Here is a 19,707-nt window from a genome sequence, read left to right on the forward strand (position 1 = left end):
GGTCCAAGCTGGTAACTAAGCTTGGAGGTTTTCATGCTAACCCCCATATTTTGGACGCTAAGGTCCAAATCTGGGACTAAGGTTATGATAGTAACATTCACAAAGTATTTAGCCAGCACATGAAGAGACAAGTCAAGTTGAATGGCCCATTAAGGAACAGTTAGCTCACAATGGACCCTGGAAAATGCCTGTCTACACTTAATGGACTTTTTGTGAATGTTCTAACTAGAATATGAGTAGGGGTGTGTAATAAACAGATAGCTAAGGGTTAATGTTCTTTTACCTGTAAAGGGTTAACAAAGGGAACCAAACACCTGACCAGAGGACCAATCAGGAAACAAGACTTTTTCAAATCTGGGTGGAGGGAAGTTTTGGGTGTGAGTTCTTTGTTCTTTGTCTTGGTTCGGTGACCATCTCGGCTCTGAGAGTGATCTTTCTATCTCCAGGCTTTCTAATCTTCTGTTTCCAAGTTGTAAGTACAAGGATAGTAAGACAATAGGTTTATATTGTTTTTTTGTATTTACATGTGTGTAGTTGCTGGAATGTGTTAAATTGTATTCTTTTTGGATAAGGCTGTTTATTCATTTTTTTCCTTTAAGCAATTGACCCTGTATATTGTCACCTTGATACAGAGACCATTTTATGTCCTTTTTCTTTCTTTTTATATAAAGCTTTCTTTTTAAGACCTGTTTGAGTGTTTTTCACTGGTTAAGGCTAAGAAACGAAGGGAGGGGGAAAATCTCTTTGTGTTAGATTTACTAAGCCTGACTCTGCATACCCTCTGGGTGAGGGGGGAGAGAGATTAGATCTCTCAGTACTTGTGTTTCAAGGACTTGAAGCAGGGAGTATCCTAGGGTCCCCAGGGCGGGGAAATCTGGGAGGAGGTAAAGAGGGGGAAGGGAAATGGTTTATTCCCCTTTGTTGTGAGACTCAAGGAATCTGGGTCTTGCGGTCCCCTGGGAAGGTTTGGGGGGACCAGAGGGTATCAGGCCCTAAAATTCCTGATTGGTGGCAGCGATATCAGATCCAAGCTGGTAATTAAGCTTTGGAGGTTTCATGCTAGCTTCTCATGTTCTGAACTCTAAGGTTCAGATCTGAGTAGGACAGTTATGACAGGGTGATGGACATGTAACTTGCCCATGTGACTCAAACACTATCTTTCACAGTAAGAACAGATTTCCCTTTACTTGGCACTTGGCAGAAGCTAAAAGGCCCTGGCCTGGAAACAGACCCATTTTGCCTCTTTCCTGCTCCAGCCTCTGGATTCTTTCCTGCTCCAGCCTCTGGACTATGAACATATAGACGCCCCCTGACTTACGCAATCGTTCTATTCTGGAAAGCCTTGCGTAACTTGAATTTTGCGTAAATTGGAAACATATACCATATGTTACACACAAATTTCCGCAACTCAAAAATCCTATGGAACTTTTTTCAGACGTGCAAATTTGCGTAAGTCGGGTCTTGCGTAACCCAGGGTGCGTCTGTATACTAATGGGAGCATTCTAACCAAGGGCCTTTAGGGTAATTTGGAGCCTTCATATTTCCTCGATCCTTTGCAGGTGGACTTATTGGTTGGATATGGTACAGAGACTGTTCTAGCCTTACTGATTGCTGAGTTCTCCCTTGCAATGGACAAAGATCAAATGTCTACCTGACTTTCTCACATGAGTCAGCAGCCTTTGATACCTGTGGTATAAGCAACATAGCGCATGCTTGAGTGGTTTTGTTCTTTCCTCTCCTAATGTCAAAGCCTGTTCACATTGAACTCAATAGCAAAACTCCTTTTGATCTCAATGGGAACAGGATTTGGCCCCAAGAGATCAGAGAATGTGATTTTGATCAATTGCTTATCTGTCCAGAGACAGTTCTCACGCATGTCCTGCCAGGCTAATTTTGATTGTCCTTCCTGTATGTCATGCTGAGGAAAATAAAACAATTTGGGCTGTAGTTCTGTCAGGATGTACATGGCACACACAGTTCTATGCCTCTTTTCCATCAAACTCAGATGGCGCAGCACCTTTGCTTTCCTAGTGCCTGGTGGAGAGCAATACTTAGATAAAGACAAGTGGTCAGAAGCTTAGTTTGGATGTAAGGGAGGCACTGATAGTGTGTTAAGGGAAATGGGGTGATTATCCTTCTTTCATTTAAGAAGTTTTCAATTTGGGGTGCTGCTGGATCCTCAATGACACCTGAAAGTACAGGTAGCACCAGGACCCAAAGCTCATGTTACACAGGTAAGGGGGGTGTCAGAAGGGAGGAGGAGAGAGTAGGGGCCCTGGGTTTGGTGGGGAGGAGTCACATGGAGGGTCACATGGGGGAGGTCACATACCCTTCCTGGTGTCCCTCCCATGAGTGCAGTACCAGTAAGAAATTATTTCTACTTGCACCACTGGTTAATATGGAAATGCGAGACTAATATCTCTTTTAAGAAAAGACAACAAAAAGTTATAAATACATTTGTGTAGCAAAGGGAGGTTGAAGCTGTATTGTTAGATGCTGGAAGTGACTGTATTGAGATTGTCCTGATGAGCTTCCCACGTCTGAGTAATGATCACTACCCTGAGTGTCTTGCCTTAATAAATATTTATTAGAGCCATCTGTTAAATAAGTGAACCTTTATCCAACACCAGGGAGTAAAGAGTTTTGTCATTTGCTTCCACAGGGATCAAGATCAGACCTAATATCACTTACTACTCTTTAAGAATGCAGAAGTTAAAAATTAAGTGTTCAGCAATGTCAAGCATTCAACATAATTTTATTCTCTTGTTCATTAGGCTATGGAGCTGTGTTAAGGCTTTGAAGAGAGCCCAATCCAGATGGGTTGTGACTGCCATGCAAGCCGTTGAAGGTGGTGAAATTAAAATAAAGGATGCAGAGCACCTCCTTTCCTGGCTACTGGTGGGGAAACCAGAGGTTGAGAATACCAGAAAGTGGAGTAATTATGAAGGATTAATTGACTGGCATTGTGATCTACCATCTGTTATACTGATAATAAAAAATTTATAGGTCAAAGTGCCAAATATTGTGCACATTTTCAACATAGGCTGAATTATTTTGTATTTATGTATAATGTATTGAGTCATGTTGGAATAAAAATGAATACATACTCTCAGATATTACTATTACATTAACCTTGAAAAACTAACCAAATCATGATATTCACTATAAATAATAATAGTCCCATCATTTAAAAATACCTAAACATCTGGTCCTGATAACATAAAATTGGTATTTTGAAAGGCCTCATGTAAACATCTGTGAAATATCTGGAATTCTGTCTGGAAATATACAATTCTCTCTCTTCTGCATCAGATTAAACACAACAGCGTTGTTGACATAAAACTATGTATTCCACAAAGAAGTTACAAAATTAGACCACTACAATCACTTAATTATTTTTCTTCTTTTTATCCAGAGGTAGATACACAGGGTGCCCTGGCATGGGTACCCTCAATGACAGGTGGTCCAAGGGTCGGGCAGCTGCAGGGGCAGAAGCATAGTCCTGCCAGCTCCTGAGGCTCCTGCAGCAGGCTCTGCTCCCACCAGCAGCCAAGCTCCCCACCCCCCGGCCTCCTCCCACAAGCGGGCTGTGTTCCCGCTCCTCTCTCCTTCTCCCTCACCTTCCCAGTGCTTCCCCTTTCGCCAAACAGCTCTCTGCCAGCACTCAGGCTCTAGGAGGGAGGGGGAGGAATGGGGCCGCAGCGCACTCAGGGGAGGAGGCTGAGAAGAGGTGGGGGCGGGGCCTTGGGGAAGGGATTGGAATCGGACCAGGGCAGAGCAAAGGCAGGGCCCAAGCAATCCCCCTACATATACTCCCCCACGAGCCGCTGGGGGGAGGGGGAGAGGGCTGGGCTGGGACAAGGAGCACCCCCATTCTCCTGTCCTGACTCCTGCACACACACCCCCACACACACTGCCCTCCCTGATTCCTGCAGCCCCCCCCACTTCCCCTGCCCCCATCCTGAGCACCAAATGGGAGCTCCTGCACACACACACACACAGTCCCACCTGCAACTCTCACACCAAATGGGAGCTGCCCCAGATAAGCGCTCCACACCCTAACCTCCTGCCCCAACCCTGAGCCCCCTCCTACAATCTAACTCCTGACCAGACCCTGCACCCAAACCCACTCCTCCACCCTAATTCCCTCCTAGACCCTGCACCCACTCCCACACCCAAAGCCCCTGCCCTCCCTGACTCCTGCATCCCTCCACACCCTCAGCCCATTGCCCACCCTGTCTCCTGCTGCCCTGTCCTAAGCCCCCTCCCGCACCCTAACTCCTGGCCAGATCTTGCACCCCAACCCCAGCCTGCTCTTGCACTCTCCCTCCCAGGCCCTGCACCGCCAGCCCTGAGTCCCATCTTGTAGAATAAATCCTGGCCAGACCCTGCACCCCCAATGCTTTCTTACATTATTTTTTTTTATAAAGCACTCTTATCCAAAGTGCTTTACAATCGTTAGCTAATGGTACAACCAGTATTTGGAAAGATCATTAAGTGGTCCACGGAGACCCCTAGCGATTTTCAAGTGGTCTGTGAAAAAATAAGTTAGACTACAAAAACAATCAAGGGACCTCACTTTATTTTCATGTACTTCCTATTATTTATAGAAGGAGCATGAAGAAAAAAAGAATGAAAACCCGGGGCAGGGGGACATAAAAAATGTTTTATTTGGCTGGGTCCCAAGGAGGGGCCCCACTAAGTCTAAATCTGCCCCTGCCTGGATCGATCGCTGTGAGGCTCGGTGGGGCGCATTGCCCACTGCCACCCTCGGCAGAGGCGAGGTGAAGCTTAACCTCCCCAAACAGCCAGGCCTGACCCCACCCACAGGGCCCCGCCGGGGGAGGGGGCCTCTGGGATCCGGGCGCGCGGAAGGGGCGGAGCTAGCCTCCCCGAGCCGGAGGTTCGCGAGCCCTTTCACTGTGCCGGGCCACAGCGCCCCGTCAGGTAGTGGCGCGGATTGCGCTGCCCCGAGTCCCGTTATTTCAAAGGCCATGGGCGCAGCGCAGCACGGCGGGGTGAGGAACTGACTCCCCTTCAGGCGTCCCGCTGCCCGGACTCTGAGCGCTGTCGCCATGGAAGCAGAAGAGGCGGCGCACGGCGAGCCGCTCTCTGAAGATCGGCGTCGGCTCATCCCGGGGGCCAGCAGAAGACGACGGGGCAGCTTGGCCGCGGCCGTGGCCCAGTGCTTAGCCCTCGGCTTGATGTGCACGGCCGGGGCCTACCCCAGCTGGGTCCTAGTGAGCAGCGGCGACAGGAGGAACGATTCGGTACTAGGCGCGGTCTGGGCCGTGCACCCGAGAGATCCTGCTCCTGACTCCCCGCTCCTGGGCCGGGCCGGAGGCGTCCTGATGGTTTCTATAGCTGTCTGCTGCGCCCTGGCCATCCTGAGCGGCTACGGGGCCTTGGTGCTGGACTTCCTGGGGCTGCAGCGGGGCGGAGTGGCCGCTCCCCTCTTGCACGGCTTGGCCACTCTACTGGCTGCTGGCGCCGCGGCACTGTGCTCCTGCCTCTTCGAGTTAGTACGGAGCAGACTCCGAACTGAGACGGAGCTGCAGCACCGTGGCCTCTCCTCGACCCCTGGCCAAAGCTTCTTCCTCTCCATACTAGCCTGCGCCTTAGCGGCCACTGCGACCGGCCTCAGCTGCAGCGCCTCAGCCCGTGTGGGACCTGCAGCAGGTCTCCCCCGGCCTGGGACAGCGCGGAGGAGGAGAAGACTGAGCTTCCTCAAGCACGAGAGAGAAGGGGCTAGTGACACAGAGCACAGCCTCCCTGCTTGGGAGGGGGAGACTGACTCCCAAAAGGAGAGGGTGGTGGCCTTGGTACAGGGGGAAACTGAACCGGGGATGGCAGGCAGTCTCTGCTTCATACATGAAGAGATTGAACCCCGACTGGCAGGGAGTCTCCCCTTCATACAGGGGGCGATTGAACCCCGACCGGCAGGGAGTCTCCCCTTCATACAGGGGGCGATTGAACCTCGACCGGCAGGGAGTCTCCCCTTCATACAGGGGGCGATTGAACCTCGACCGGCAGGGAGTCTCCCCTTCATACAGGGGGCGATTGAACCCCGACCGGCAGGGAGTCTCCCCTTCATACAGGGGGCGATTGAACCCCGACCGGCAGGGAGTCTCCCCTTCATACAGGGGGCGATTGAACCTCGACCGGCAGGGAGTCTCCCCTTCATACAGGGGGCGATTGAACCTCGACTGGCAGGGAGTCTCCTCTTCATAAGGGGAGAAACTGAATCCCAAATGGAGGCAGGTCTCCCCTTCATACAGGCAGAGACTGAGCCCCAAATGGAAAAGACTTTTCCCTTTATACAGGGAAACACTGAATCCCAAGTGGCAGGGAGTCTCCCATTTGTACAGGTAGAGACTGAATCTCAAATGGTAGAGTCTCGTCTTCATACCACCAGTGACTGACTCCCACTCCAGGAAAATCCCTGTTTCACTGCAGGAAGAGACTGATCACCCTCCCCCCTGAGAGGGACACTACTCAGCCTCCTTTCCACACTTGAGTAAGAGGCTGGTGCTGCAAAATCCTGCCTCACCTGCTGGCAAATAACCTCTCAAATGAGAAAGTATCTCTTGCCCAAGAAAAATCCTTTTTGTCACAAGGAAAGGCTTCCAACAAAGCATCTTTCAAGTAATTCTCCAGAATGGAGAGAGCAGGAGGTGACAAACCAGAATCGTTCCTTACCAAAGTGCCTTAAAACTGATCCTCAAAAGGATTACAGCTCTCCAGGAGCTATGCAACAAAACCATAAAACAGCATCTTTAAAAACTGCCTTAAAACTACTCCTAAAAATAGGGGAATGGTCCTCCGTAGGAGTGACACTGCCAAGTTTAGATTCGCGTAATGGTGTGCAAGTCCTCAAGCGATGAATAAGGATTGGCCTTCCACAAGCCTTCCACTGTGTTCCTGCTATTGAACTGGGCAGCTCTGCATCTTGTTGAATGTTGTAACAGTGTTAAGAGCATTTTATGGATTTGTCTTAGCTACATGTATGTTTGTGTGTGTACACAATAAAGCTTTATTTTATCTTTTATAGTCTTAAACATATCACAGTTTTAAGATTTCTTTTAAAATATACCGTACTAACCAAAGAGTGAATAGAACCTTACTTGAGAGATAGATACATCAGTAAGCTTTTTATACAGCAATAGATTATTCAAACTCGATTTAAGGCTGAAATTTAAGTAACAGAATAGTTTCTTTCCAAAACATTTTGTAACAAAAAGTCCCCTTATGGACAAATGGGCTAAATTCTTGCCCCATTGAAATCAGTGTGGCTCACAATTTGCATGGCTCTTTTAGAAGGCCAACCACAATAGCATAATTGATTAAATAAAGGGTGTTCATAATAACAAAGCATTAGGTATTTTTGACTTTTTATATAGTATTAAGTAGACATAGGTAATTTTCATTTTAAATAATTATAAAATCTAATGTAAATATTTTCAGTATTAAAAAAAATCAGTTAAAATAGTTTGCTTGGAATTTAAAATCAATATTACCCTGCATTGTCTGAAATCCAGTAAGTACAACATTGAACTAATACATGACAACCAAGGAGTGAAAATTGCTAACATGTTTTCATTATGTATTGATTTAATAGTAGAACTGATGGAAAATTTTACAGCAAAACTTTTTTTCCCACAGAAAATGAATTTTAGATGAAAGAATGGTTTAAACTGTTCACATTTTTTATAAACTCAAAATGAAAAATGTTGGGACTCAGAACATTTTCAGTTTTGGATTTCTGACAATACAAAATAGCCTGTATGTGACTGTAGAAAGTAGCATCCAGTAAATTTGTTCTTGCTAATATCTAACAAAATACAAAACTTCCCTGTATAAGGAAGTTGTGACCATCAGCTATGATATCAGTGGATGTGAAGCACCTCGTAGAATAAGCAGGTCCATGCTCTTTAAAGCCAATGGGAGTTTTGTAATTGATTTAATCAGGAACAGGTCCATTATCAGAAACTGTAGAAGGTAAGCAAGATGAGACTCAGATGCTAACTCAAATCCTACAACTTACTTACACAACAACAATGTGGGAGGCATGTGAACCCTGTTGGGGAGGCTTATCCCCACCCCCATCCTTTCTGCCCCTCCCCCAACCAGAGACCCCATTAAGGCTGCTCCAGTCTGCCTGAGTGCCGTCAGCCTTTGAGTGCTGGGTAGGCAGCATCGCCACAGAGCACTGGTGAGGCGCTGGGACCCACCACCTACAGCCCTGGAGCATCAGGTGGGATGAGCACTGGCCCCAGCCACTCCCAAGTCTCAGCCACAGGCTGCCCTAGTCCTAGATGGGGGGGAAGAGTGGGAAGCCGGAGGGGGTCTGGAAGTGGAGCGTGGGCACAGCTGCTTGTGGAGGCTTAGCCTTCCCTGGCCTGTGGTCCCCACCACCCATGAATAACAAATTAAAATCCTGTATTTGCTAATTAATATTGTAAATTCTGCCAGGAGTTCAGACACTTGCAGCACAACTGACTTTAAGAGGAAGTTCATAGAATCATAGACTCAGGGTTGGAAGGGACCTCAGGAGGTCATCTAGTCCAACCCCCTGTTCAAAGCAGGGCCAATCCCCAACTAAATCCCCAAATACTCCCCGCAAGGATTGGGTTTAGCAGGCCATGAAGCCAACTTCAGAACCGAGGCTGCCTTCTGATCAGCAGTCACCTTCAGATCTGACAAGTGATGCCACTCTGTGCTCAGGCTCTGGTATCTCCCTGAAGAGGAAAAGGAGTTGTTCATCCGCCTCTGGTATGGCAAGGAAGAGGTTCCATAAAACAAGTTGGGACCATTCTATGGCTCTGGGAGACTCCTTTTTTATGAGGCATGCAGACCAGCACCATACTGCATGCAGAATGGAGCAGGTCCATCCAACTGCACTCCAGTACAGCATCAGGAGAGATAAGGGCCTGTACTGTCGACTCTAGTTCTGATTATGGGGCATCTGTTGAGTCTGGTACAATGATGTCAGTGCTGACTGTCTCCAAGTTGATGGCATACCAGGCAGCATCAAATTTGCATTGCCTCTCAATCCCGGATTCTCCTCCAGTTCAGGAGTTCTCTGGTGCTATAGCTTCTAGTGGCTCATCCTCCTTTGTTCTCTGGCACCTGCTGGCCATGTTGCAGGGATTTTTCTCCCATCTGTGTCAGAAAACTGCCACCTTTGTGGCTATAACATCTGCCAGGAGAGCGTAAGAGTTATAGGCTTTGATTTCAGAGCCTCCTTACACACAATTTTCTGGAGAGAAAGTAATCTTGTGGCCACACCCTACATTTTTATCTAAGGTGGTTTCCCATTTTCAGTTGAAGCAAATTATATATCTGTCAGTGTTCCGTAAACTGCAATGTCTGGCTTTTTATCTGGATAGACCTAAACCTTTCCATTCATCACCTCAACTCTTTGGTTCATGTGTGGATCTGGTGAAGGGTCAAGAGATCTTTTAACAGACAGTTTCCAAGCAGATAACTTTCTGCATCATGATAGCATACAAAGTAGCCCAGGCTGTACCGCCTCAAGGAGTATAAGCTTATTCCATGAGAGCTCAAGCAATACCAATGGCATTTCTAAATGACATTCCTATATTGGACATTTGCAGGGTGTCCACTTGGTCCTCTGTGCATATTTTTGCAAACCACTGTGCCATTACAGCTGCGTCTAGCTCAGATGCAAACTTTGGGCAGGCAGTCCTGCAGTTCTTTAAATAGACCCCGAGCCACACGTCGGACGAATACTGCTTGTGAGGGACCCATATAGAATGCATGGCTACATCTACTTGAAGAAAAACGGTAACTGGTGTTTTTCAAGACGTGATGTAAATGTGTACTCCATGTCCTGTCCTCCATTCTTTCTGCATCAGAGTCTGTACTACTGATGTTTGGGGCAAAGGAACTGAGGGGCTCAGGGTGGCACCACCCCTGTACAGCATGGGGAGGGGTAGGCCAGAGGGTGTAAGTGCCACCTCACAGGTACTGCTAGGCAAAGTTCTCCAGCTCTGGTGCATGAATTACTCACCCACCCACATGGAATACACCTCTGCCTTACATCTAAAGGAAGAACAGTTAAGGGTAGGTTACCATTTTTTTTGTTGCTAGTGCTTCCTTTTTTTAAAGTTTTTTGTGATTACAGTCAATTTTTTTCTGTTCAGCTACAAACTATTAAAAATAATGCCTCTGATTCTGCTCTTACTTACACCAGTTTAAATCAAGGGAGGTTAGTGGGGGTTACACCAGTGTAAAATCAGTAGGAGACTAGAATCAGAATCAATGTATGTTACTTTGAAAACATTCTTTAGTGTTATTTTCCTTTATTTGTACTAATGTAGATACTAAAGTATTGTTATTCTTAAACCCATCTAGGCAGTTTTGTGGGCTTGGGCAAGTCACAACCCACTCTGTGTCTGTCCCCTCCTCCATAAAATGGGGATAATACTCTGAGTCATATTTTGCACTTTGAAAATATAAATAGCTATATAACTGCTAAGAACTGTAAAACTATTTACCCCCTGTCCAAATTCAGTACTCTCGTTTCTTTCTAATGCTTTAATACTTTTTTCCTTTTAATCTCGCTCTTTCCTATCAGCCTTTAGCTTTTCTTCAGCCCAGCCCAGCTAGCCACAAATGTTATTTCCAAATGCTTGGCCTTGGAACATGCTGATTTGAATATTCCATTCTTTCTGTTAAAGGGATATCACCTTAAACATTTTGTATACTGTTTGAACAGAAAGGAAATTAAAATAACACCATGGGTAGCCATAATTCTGTGGTTCATGCAGAGTTTCCAGGGTTGCACCCATTTTGTCAGTCCATTGCTGATGCTGCATTAAAAGTATGTACTTTTGCATCAAGAGTGGTGAATCTTTGTAAATAGGACGCTTGACGTGGGTAGTGGCTTTCAACAGCACTGTCTATCCCACAAAGACTACAGGAGACAAAAAGTAATAGCTGCTGGGCCCTAGGCAGCCGAAAACCTAAGGTAAGCTAAGGTCAGAGCAAATCTCTGAAAATAATTCTTTAGGGAAATTCCTCCTGCCAGATCTGAAGGGTGAATCTTTAGCTGAAATGGTGACTGTTCTGTGTTTGGGAAGGAATTATCCTTTTGTTCCAACAAAAATGGATTTGTGCTGGCTATGTGCCACATGTACACTGAAACAAAATGTATTGGAACAAGGATCACTGTTTATTCTTAAAGTGTCTTGCCTTATTGCACTGTTTGCCCTAAATCCTCCCATCCCAAATCTGATCATATTGAAAGCCTTACCAGGCACCAAGGATAATCCATCCTGAACTGGTACAAAATAGGTAACCTACATGGAAACCCACAAATCTATGAGGATAAATAGATCAATGGCAACATATCTACCTTTAGGTCATAACACAAACTTCAGAACACTACACTGATGCTGGATCCTCCAGTATCTCCACAATTATAGAGGAGTATTTTGTAACATAATAGAAATAAATTAATATAATCATCAGTATGCTTTTCAAATTAGCTCACAAAAATGCTACACGTATCATTAACAAAATGCCTTATTGTGCTATTGACAATGTAAGTCATTATCCCCTTAAGTCACAACTAGCCCTGTACTTATAGATGGTCAGTGTCATATGTGGCATTTGTCATACACAATGCTGACTGGAGATGCTGTCCCCAACTATCAAGATAGTAGTTTCTATATAACTTGGGAGGGCTGTACTGCTTCTACAGCTCAGTACGTATGTTAACTATTAATGTGGATAATCCTGAGAGAACTGAGTCAAATATTCAAAAGCAGTCTTTAGAAACTGCTCCTGCATTTATTTGCACCCATATTGCAATTCCTCATGAGTGCAAATTAAATTTAGACTCCCTGATACAATTTATAGACAAAGAAAAATGTATTTTTGCTCCAAGGAACTTGCAGTTTAAACAAGACAACACAGCAAAGGGTGACAAAGAGATTGAAGAATCCTGATACCGCTTGATATGAAGACCAGACAGGCTTATTAAATTGGTATAAGTGGGTTGCTAATCTGTTTGCCAAAATTATGGGTGTCATCCATAATTAGGAGGATAGATGCAGCTGAATTGGTAGAATTAACTAACAAGTTTTTGATGTGATGATACATTCTTAGTAAGTGTTCAGAGATCATGGAACTAAACATTTTACTAAACTGTCGTAAATGTGGGGAAAACAGTCCCCTGCTGTGATCTGGCATTGGTGATGTGGTTATAAAATAATTCATTAAAAACCAGAAAGCTCCACTTCTGTCCAGAGTACTAAAGCCATTTTGAATCACGTTTATATAGGCTACGTTTATTTTCTAGTTTCCACAGTTGGGGAAAGAGGCTTCTTCTTGGATGACTTAGCTTCTGAAGGTGCTGCTTGAACGGCAAGAGTCACTGCAGTGGCCTAGTGGACAATGTATGATGGGGTGGGAAGTGGACCCCACTGGGGCTAGTGAGCTGTCCACTAGAAGGAACTTCAGTCCAGCTTCTCTGTCTTTTTGACACCTGCCTTTAGATGCCATACCTATATTGTGTCAAAATGAAAGGATTGTATCTGAGATAGCCTGAATACCCACCATTATAGGAGAAAGACCTCTGGCAAATATGGCAGGGCTTAAACCCCAGGGTCTTTGGCATAACCTCAAGGTCCTAATGGATTAAAAATAGGAATCCTAAAGAAAAAAGGGTGGGTAACTCCCCCACCAACCACAACTATGTTGAAACTAAAAAAAGAAATAAAACTAAATTAAGTAAGGGAGGTAAAAGAATAAATCACTATGTTAAAAAGGAAGGAAGCTGAGTACAGCAGACAATTGCTCGATCTCAAGTCACAGGCTCATTCTTTGCTGTTTTGCTATTAAGGCCTCAGCTAAAACAAGTATATTCAATAAATTAGGTGCAATCCAGCTATATTTAATAAATTAAAATGTACTTTGTTGAAAAGACATTAGTGCCTTTCTACACTGTTTGAATACTAAGTATCATTGCGAAGAGTCAACATTTCACCAGATATTTATCTGCCTCTCCCTGACTTTATATAGCATAGAAGATAACTGGAGTAAAAACACTTCTTACCAGGATACAGTGTGTAATTTTACATCACACTGGAAGAGAATTGAACGTACAAGAAACCCTCTTCTAATGTGAAGGTAACATTGATAAAAGAAAGCAAGTGCCAAGACATGGGGCAAAATCCTAAATTAGTATCTGGACACCTAAATAACTGGCCTGATTTTAAAAATTGCTGAGGTCTCAGTAGCTCTGATTAACCTAAGTGATGCTCAGCACTTTTGGAAGTCAAGTCTATTAGCCATTTATTTAGGTGGTCTATGGAGTTTAATTTTAGGCATCCAATTTTATAACATCATGGCCATTATTCTCTAATGTATTAGTTAGAACATATTTTGCTCCAGGTGCATAAAGGTGAATATTGTAACTTAAAAGTACATTTTCCTGGAGCTTAACTACTTAATCGGTTCATGGCCAATGTTTTCAGCAGTCTAGAAAGTATAGTAATTGATACAAATTTAAACCTCTTAGAAAATAAGCTTGTAAAGAGCAGTTAATATACAATTGATTTTTAAGTTAACTAAATCTATTAAACTGCATGGACAGTCTAATAGGTCGACAATTTTAGATTTAAGTTTTATAATAAAAAATATTGCATGCAAGATCTACAAAAATATTAACTGGTATGAAAAGTCAGTAATTTCTTCTGATAGCCAGGCATCAAAATAAATAAAAACTCACTTTTGAAAATTTAGTCCTCTGTAATTCAGCAGTCCTTATAATTAAGTTTAGTTTTTGCTTTCTTTACCAAAATCGCTACATTGTATAAGCTCAACAATTAGGAATACAAAAGTTTTAACAAAAAAAATAATTAAAAATGTGAAGAGATTTAATCTAAGTCCCACCATTATGATCTGAACTCATTTAGGTGCTTTATCATTACACTGGGATTTTTCAATAGAGTAGAGGCAGTAAATGAAGATGCCTCTACAGGTAAAAGATATGGCAACCATGCTGAACCCGCAACACTAAACCAAGAAGGCACACTGTCCAATGAATAGGGGACTAGTCTTCAAGTCAGGAAATCTGGATTCTACTCGCAGTTCTGCTACCAACATGGCATGAGATTAGGCAAGTCATTCTATACTTCAGTTTCCTCATCTGTAAAACTATACGGATGCATGCCTTCCCTTACTTTGTAAAGGATTTTAGAGCTACTTGTGAAAAGGACTGTATGAAAACTCACAAGTCAAATTGTATTTTTTGGGGAAGTAAAAAGAGATAATATAGGTGCAGTATAATTGCTTAAGATGCAATTCTGCTCAATGTTAGCAAAACATCTCATGTTGGTGCTGAAGCCATAACTTCCTCTGAAATGTCCCTCATTTCAAGCATCACTCATTTTAGTCCCAAACCTATTTATGTTCTATACAAATTGTGTCTTCTCACTTATTATTGCATATTATTTTTATTAGATATCAAGAAACAGGGTGGTGAAGTTGTAGAAAGCGATTTACATTTTTAAGTTCCCTACATGAATAACAGTTCATATTCTTCTCTTGGGGTCTGTGTCTCACATTGCATCCCATATTTGGGCCTTTGGCAGGTTGAGAGGTATGTCAAACACATTAAAGGGTTAAAAGGCTATGGAAGTAACAGTTAATATGAATTTTGTTAAACCAACCATTTTTTGCCTGCTTGTGTACACAAATGCTTTTTAACTTCACTACAATCTGAATTTATACAAAAAGACGCACACCAAAATATAACAACACTGTTTTAAAGGTTTAATGTTTATTTCCCCAAGACAGCCTAGCCTGTACTCTACTTAGATAAATTTCACAAGCTAGTTTTCTGCTGCTTCTAGTTTTAAACTTTAACCATGTTTCTGATGACAAGGAATGCTGTAAAAATACTCTAGTCCAACAAAGAGTTATGATCACAAAATAATCTTTATCCATTCTACAGTGTTTCAGAATTGCCAGTTGATTTTAAAACACAAGGTAGATATAGATGCTAATGGTGACTAATCTGGTATGTTTTATTATAGCAAACTGTTGTTCATGCAACACTTGTGCTCAAAGGGGAAGGCACAGCATTTCCTACAATGAGCCACCTTATAAAGAGTTCTCCTTTTTGTATAAATTTGTAATGTCACCTTTAATTTAGTGTGCAGAACCTCAAAATTGAGGCATTACTCCAATTATAAAAACACTTACATGTTTTTTATGCAAGTTTTAAAAATACAAAGTTCTCTCTCTAAAGTGGCTCAAAATAGATTGTTCATGGCTGCCTACATCTAAGATAAAAAGAGTCTAAAACAATTGGACAGATTAGGCATATTATTAAAGGTGTTCAAACCAGGACTTGGATTTGTACATCTATTCACACTTTTTCTTCAGTCTTTATTCAGCAGTACATATGCACCAAATTTCATTTTTAGAAGTTTCCATATCATTTTCATAGAAAACAAAGTTTGAAAACAAGTAACATTGAACAGCACGGTATTCTACCACAAAGGAAACATTTGGTTACAGGATTCAACAAAATCTAAAAATGAGCTATGCTGTAGATTACCACATGCAAAGAGATCATGTTATCTTTGAAAATGAAAAGGATGATGAATTCATTACCACATTTTACTGTTTTCTACTATTATGGCAACTTATGTACTGCAACAGTCTATTTGGAGGGTAATGTATGTTTTTTCATGCAAAAATCTACACAAATTTGTTTTGATGATATGGAAAGCTTTTCATAACATCAAACATTCATCTGGTGCAAATGCACAGGGAAGCCTTCCTGAAAATTCTGACTTTATAAGCAACTAATAAGCCATACAGGAAAGAAATTAAAAATAACTAAAAGAAACAGGGAAAAAAGAAAATAAAACAGGCTGCAGGAGTAAACCAGAGTCTGCTGCTAAACCGGTCTTTATTTGTGTGTCCAGTGTAAGTTAACACTTATGAACTCATTTTGATAATTTGCTAGGTTTATCATCAGCCCCCTGAAGGCGAATCAAGCTTGCATGCGTTCACATACAGCATCACAACCATACTCTCGTACACACGCCACTCCAGGACTAGGAGTCTGCTTCATGAGTGAAGAGCCCCAGATTTGAAACATGAGTCCGGCTCCACAGCTGAGTCCAGACATTCATTCAATGTTGTCCATTCACACGGTGCTTCATAGCAAGGCCTGGGCTCATTCTCCTTGGACTTATATGGGCATCCTATTCTCTTTTATGCTTACAAAGCTTGATGATAATAGTACTGCATTTTCCCCCCCCAATTGCTCTAGTAAGTCATTGTTCCTTCTCAGGCACTGAAGATCTTTGACCTGTAGCCCTTTTTTCTTTGAACAATCTAAATAAGCATTCAGTGAAGTTTTTCATTACATTTTGCCACTCATTCTCACTCGCACCCACTCGCTATCTTGACTTCATTTGGGCTTTTCTGTGATTCCAAATGAAATCTTCACATTTTCTTTCCCGATTTAATGCAGCAGCGGATCCCATGAGCCAAGATTGATGGGTCAAACCATTTTTTATTCAGTGCTGCATTGTACCTAGCCGCCAAAATATAACTCTAAAACTGGAACCCTTCTGCTGGTACATTGGCAGATGAATTGAAACCAAATGTTCCACCTTGTATTGCCTCTGGAACAAGGCTAGGATCTTCATCAATCTATAAAAAAAACAAAAAAGGACTTTGTATGGGTACAGATAAGACAAATACTAGTTGAAACAAGTTTTACATCATAGAATGATTCTCATGCTTGTCAAACTAGATGAATTTTTTAAACGATAAAGCTAAACTATAGATGCTGATTTCACCTATTTGTAGTAGTCTGACACCATATGATCCACAGTCAACAATACTATATTTACATACTTGTCACCCTGAAGCACTTTATGAATTCAAATATGAATTACAAACTTAATGACAGAGAGGGTGTAGCAACACTATTCGGACAAGAGAAGAATCATCAAAATTGAGGGGGCACCCCGGATAGATAGACGTGCAAGTTCTGCTTCAGTTAGCACACTAAAAAGAGTAATATGGACATTACAGCACAAAAGGCAGCACATATTTGAATACTTCTAAAATGAGACCATCATCAGACTATTCTCAAGCTGACTGAACTACCCAGCAATGTCTTTGGTATTTTTGATGTTATAACATTGTTTTAGCATGTGTGTGTTTAAGTTAGTATTACTCTGGATGTCCACATGAATCTGGATTAAATAGTGTTCACGTACTGGTTTTTGTTTTATTAGGTGAGTATTAGACATGTCATATACTATACTCTCTAATTCTAGCCTATGATTTCACTTTTTAAATGGCTGCAGAATAAAGTTAAATAGGGTTTTTGAAGTTATCGAGCCTGCTAATTTGGTGCTACCAATTTTGTTTTTCTTGTTGTCAACATTAATGTCTTTTTACTCTATTTTATTGATAAAGACAGAAAAGATTATAATTTCAGTAAGATGTTTTATTTTAGAGTATGAATCATTTATTTGTATCACCTGAGACAATACTGCAGCTTTGGGAATATGTTCTTTGGTAGCAGAATAATAAAATTGCATAACCTGACATGATGTTACTCAGAGACAACCACAAATAATGCTATAATGCTCACAGATTTAAGAACTGTTGTAATTATCTCCTTAGCCATGTTTGTAAGCAAAGATTAAATAACTGAAAGCAGAACAGATTTCACTGCTACTATATACTTACGTCATCTGACGAGAAGAATTGATCAATGATCTCATAAGCCAGTTTGTAGATGTCTTCATTCTCATGATTTTGTAGCTGTTCAATTTTCTCCAGCCCTTTAAGAGATGGAATTAAATCAAGCATTAAAATAACAGAATCTCATTTATCTGACCCTCTATTAGGCTCTCCACATTAACTGAACAGGACTCCAGGGCCAGAAGTGGGCCATCTCTCTTGTGGCCACTAGATGCTGCTGCACCATCACACTTTCCCATTCTCTGGATTTTTGATGATCAGATCTGGCCCTGGTCCCAATTAGATTGGATAAACAGGGTTCTGCTGTATTATATCTGACAGCCAAGCACAACCTGCTCCAGACACATTATGATAATACAAGTTCTAAATTAATGGTGCTTATGTGCTATACTGTGAATTATCAAATACTTTTTTTTATTATTATTTAAAAATATCATGGGAAAAGTCTGCAAAATGATTTAGGTTCAACAGATCGTACTCACACTTCATTTTGTTCATCTTAGCTACAAAGGCACCTCAAATACCAGTGTGAATAAGGAAATCTTTTAAAATGAGAGTCACTGGGATGAACTGGACACAATATTTTCCAATTACATTTCATGATATTAATCTACATGGAAGATCATCAGCTCTGTAGTGTACACCCTGCTTTACTGAGAATCCTGAAGAGAGAATTGGCTTTAAGGTATAACTACACAGAAGTCATAGGAAAGAGTCAAAAGGGTTGTGTGTGTTCTGGTATTAAGATAAAACTGAGGTTTCTTTTAACACTTTTAGAAGATAGTTGAATCTTACTCTTTAGTGCTTTGAAATATTCATGATTGAAGTCAGTAAATCCATAACAAAACCAAATTCCAAGGTTAAGTATGAGAGACAGAGACATGGTGAGTGAGGTAATACCTTTTATTGGACCAACTTCTGTTGGTGAAAGAGAAAATCTTCTGAGCTCCAGAGAGCTCTTCTTCAGGATCTATTCATGTGCCTAATGGACTATAGTGAAGGCTCCTTGTTTGTCACAGATTCCATGACTTTGTGGCCTCTGCAGCGGCTGGTGTGCCTGGCCCACAGGCCACCTGAGCAGCTCAGGGAGTCCCTGGGCCAGGCGCACTGGCTGCTGCTGGAGCAATCTCGCCCCTCCTCTTTGCCCCCTGAGCAGCAAGAGTTTGGGTGTTGGGGGGGCTCAGGTGCAGGGCAGTGCTTACCTAGGATGGGATCCCTGCAAGGGCTACAGGAACTCCCTTCCCTCAGCTCCTAGCTCCATGTGTTGCCTCTGTCAGCAGACACCACCCCCACAGCTCCATTGGCAGCGGTTCCCAGCCAATGGGAGCTGCAGAGACAGGGCTTGGGGCAGAGTGGAGGCAGCATGTGGAGCTCAGGAGCCAGGTAGGGGGCCTGCCCCAGCCCCGCCAACCCTCCCCCACCCGAGCATCTGCAGCGCCCTCTCCCAACACCCACGGTGCCCTCCCCTGACCAATCGCAGTGTCCCCCCGGGCTGCCCCTCCTCCCCAAGTTTTAGTCAGGAGTATATAGTAAAAGTCATGGACAGGTCACAGGCTGTGAATTTAGTAAAAGTCATGGGCAGTAAACATAAAAACACCCGTGACTAAAATGTAGCTTTAATTATAGTGAGCAAGTGCAGCCAGATAAGTTAACAAGACTGTTAGACCTCAAAATTTTAGACCAGCTAGATGGCTTAAGGGGATAAGTAGTAGTAGTACTTCAAATCTGACCAACTCAGCAAACCTCGATTCAAATCCCACCTTGGGCAGAAATTGGAAAAAGGTTGGCTGGCATATTTTTGTTTATTTTGAAGGAATGTAATCAAAATATTTTTATTAAAAAATTAGACATTTGAACAGTTGCCTGCAGAAGAAGGGCATTTTAGGGATGGTGCAACGGGGAGTGGAAGAGGAGTGAGGGTTTTGAGATTGCATC

General features: G+C 42.7%; 1 protein-coding gene across 2 annotated transcripts in view; it reads right to left on the minus strand.

Annotated features, from left to right (window-relative positions):
• Positions 1–14,793: 14,793 nt before the first annotated feature.
• KPNA4 (karyopherin subunit alpha 4) overlaps positions 14,794–19,707 on the minus strand; it is a 62,773-nt gene continuing 57,859 nt past the window's right edge. For both annotated transcript variants that reach the window (XM_050965980.1, XM_050965979.1), the window contains exons 16-17: positions 17,758–17,852; positions 14,794–16,704 (exon numbers count right to left, since the gene is read on the minus strand). In XM_050965980.1, coding sequence (XP_050821937.1) covers positions 16,606–16,704; positions 17,758–17,852 — 194 coding nt within the window. In that variant the 3' untranslated portion in view covers positions 14,794–16,605. The remainder of the gene's footprint in view (positions 16,705–17,757; positions 17,853–19,707) is intronic.

The sequence above is a fragment of the Gopherus flavomarginatus genome, chromosome 8 (assembly GCF_025201925.1).
Source record: "Gopherus flavomarginatus isolate rGopFla2 chromosome 8, rGopFla2.mat.asm, whole genome shotgun sequence".
Classification (NCBI taxonomy): domain Eukaryota; kingdom Metazoa; phylum Chordata; order Testudines; family Testudinidae; genus Gopherus; species Gopherus flavomarginatus.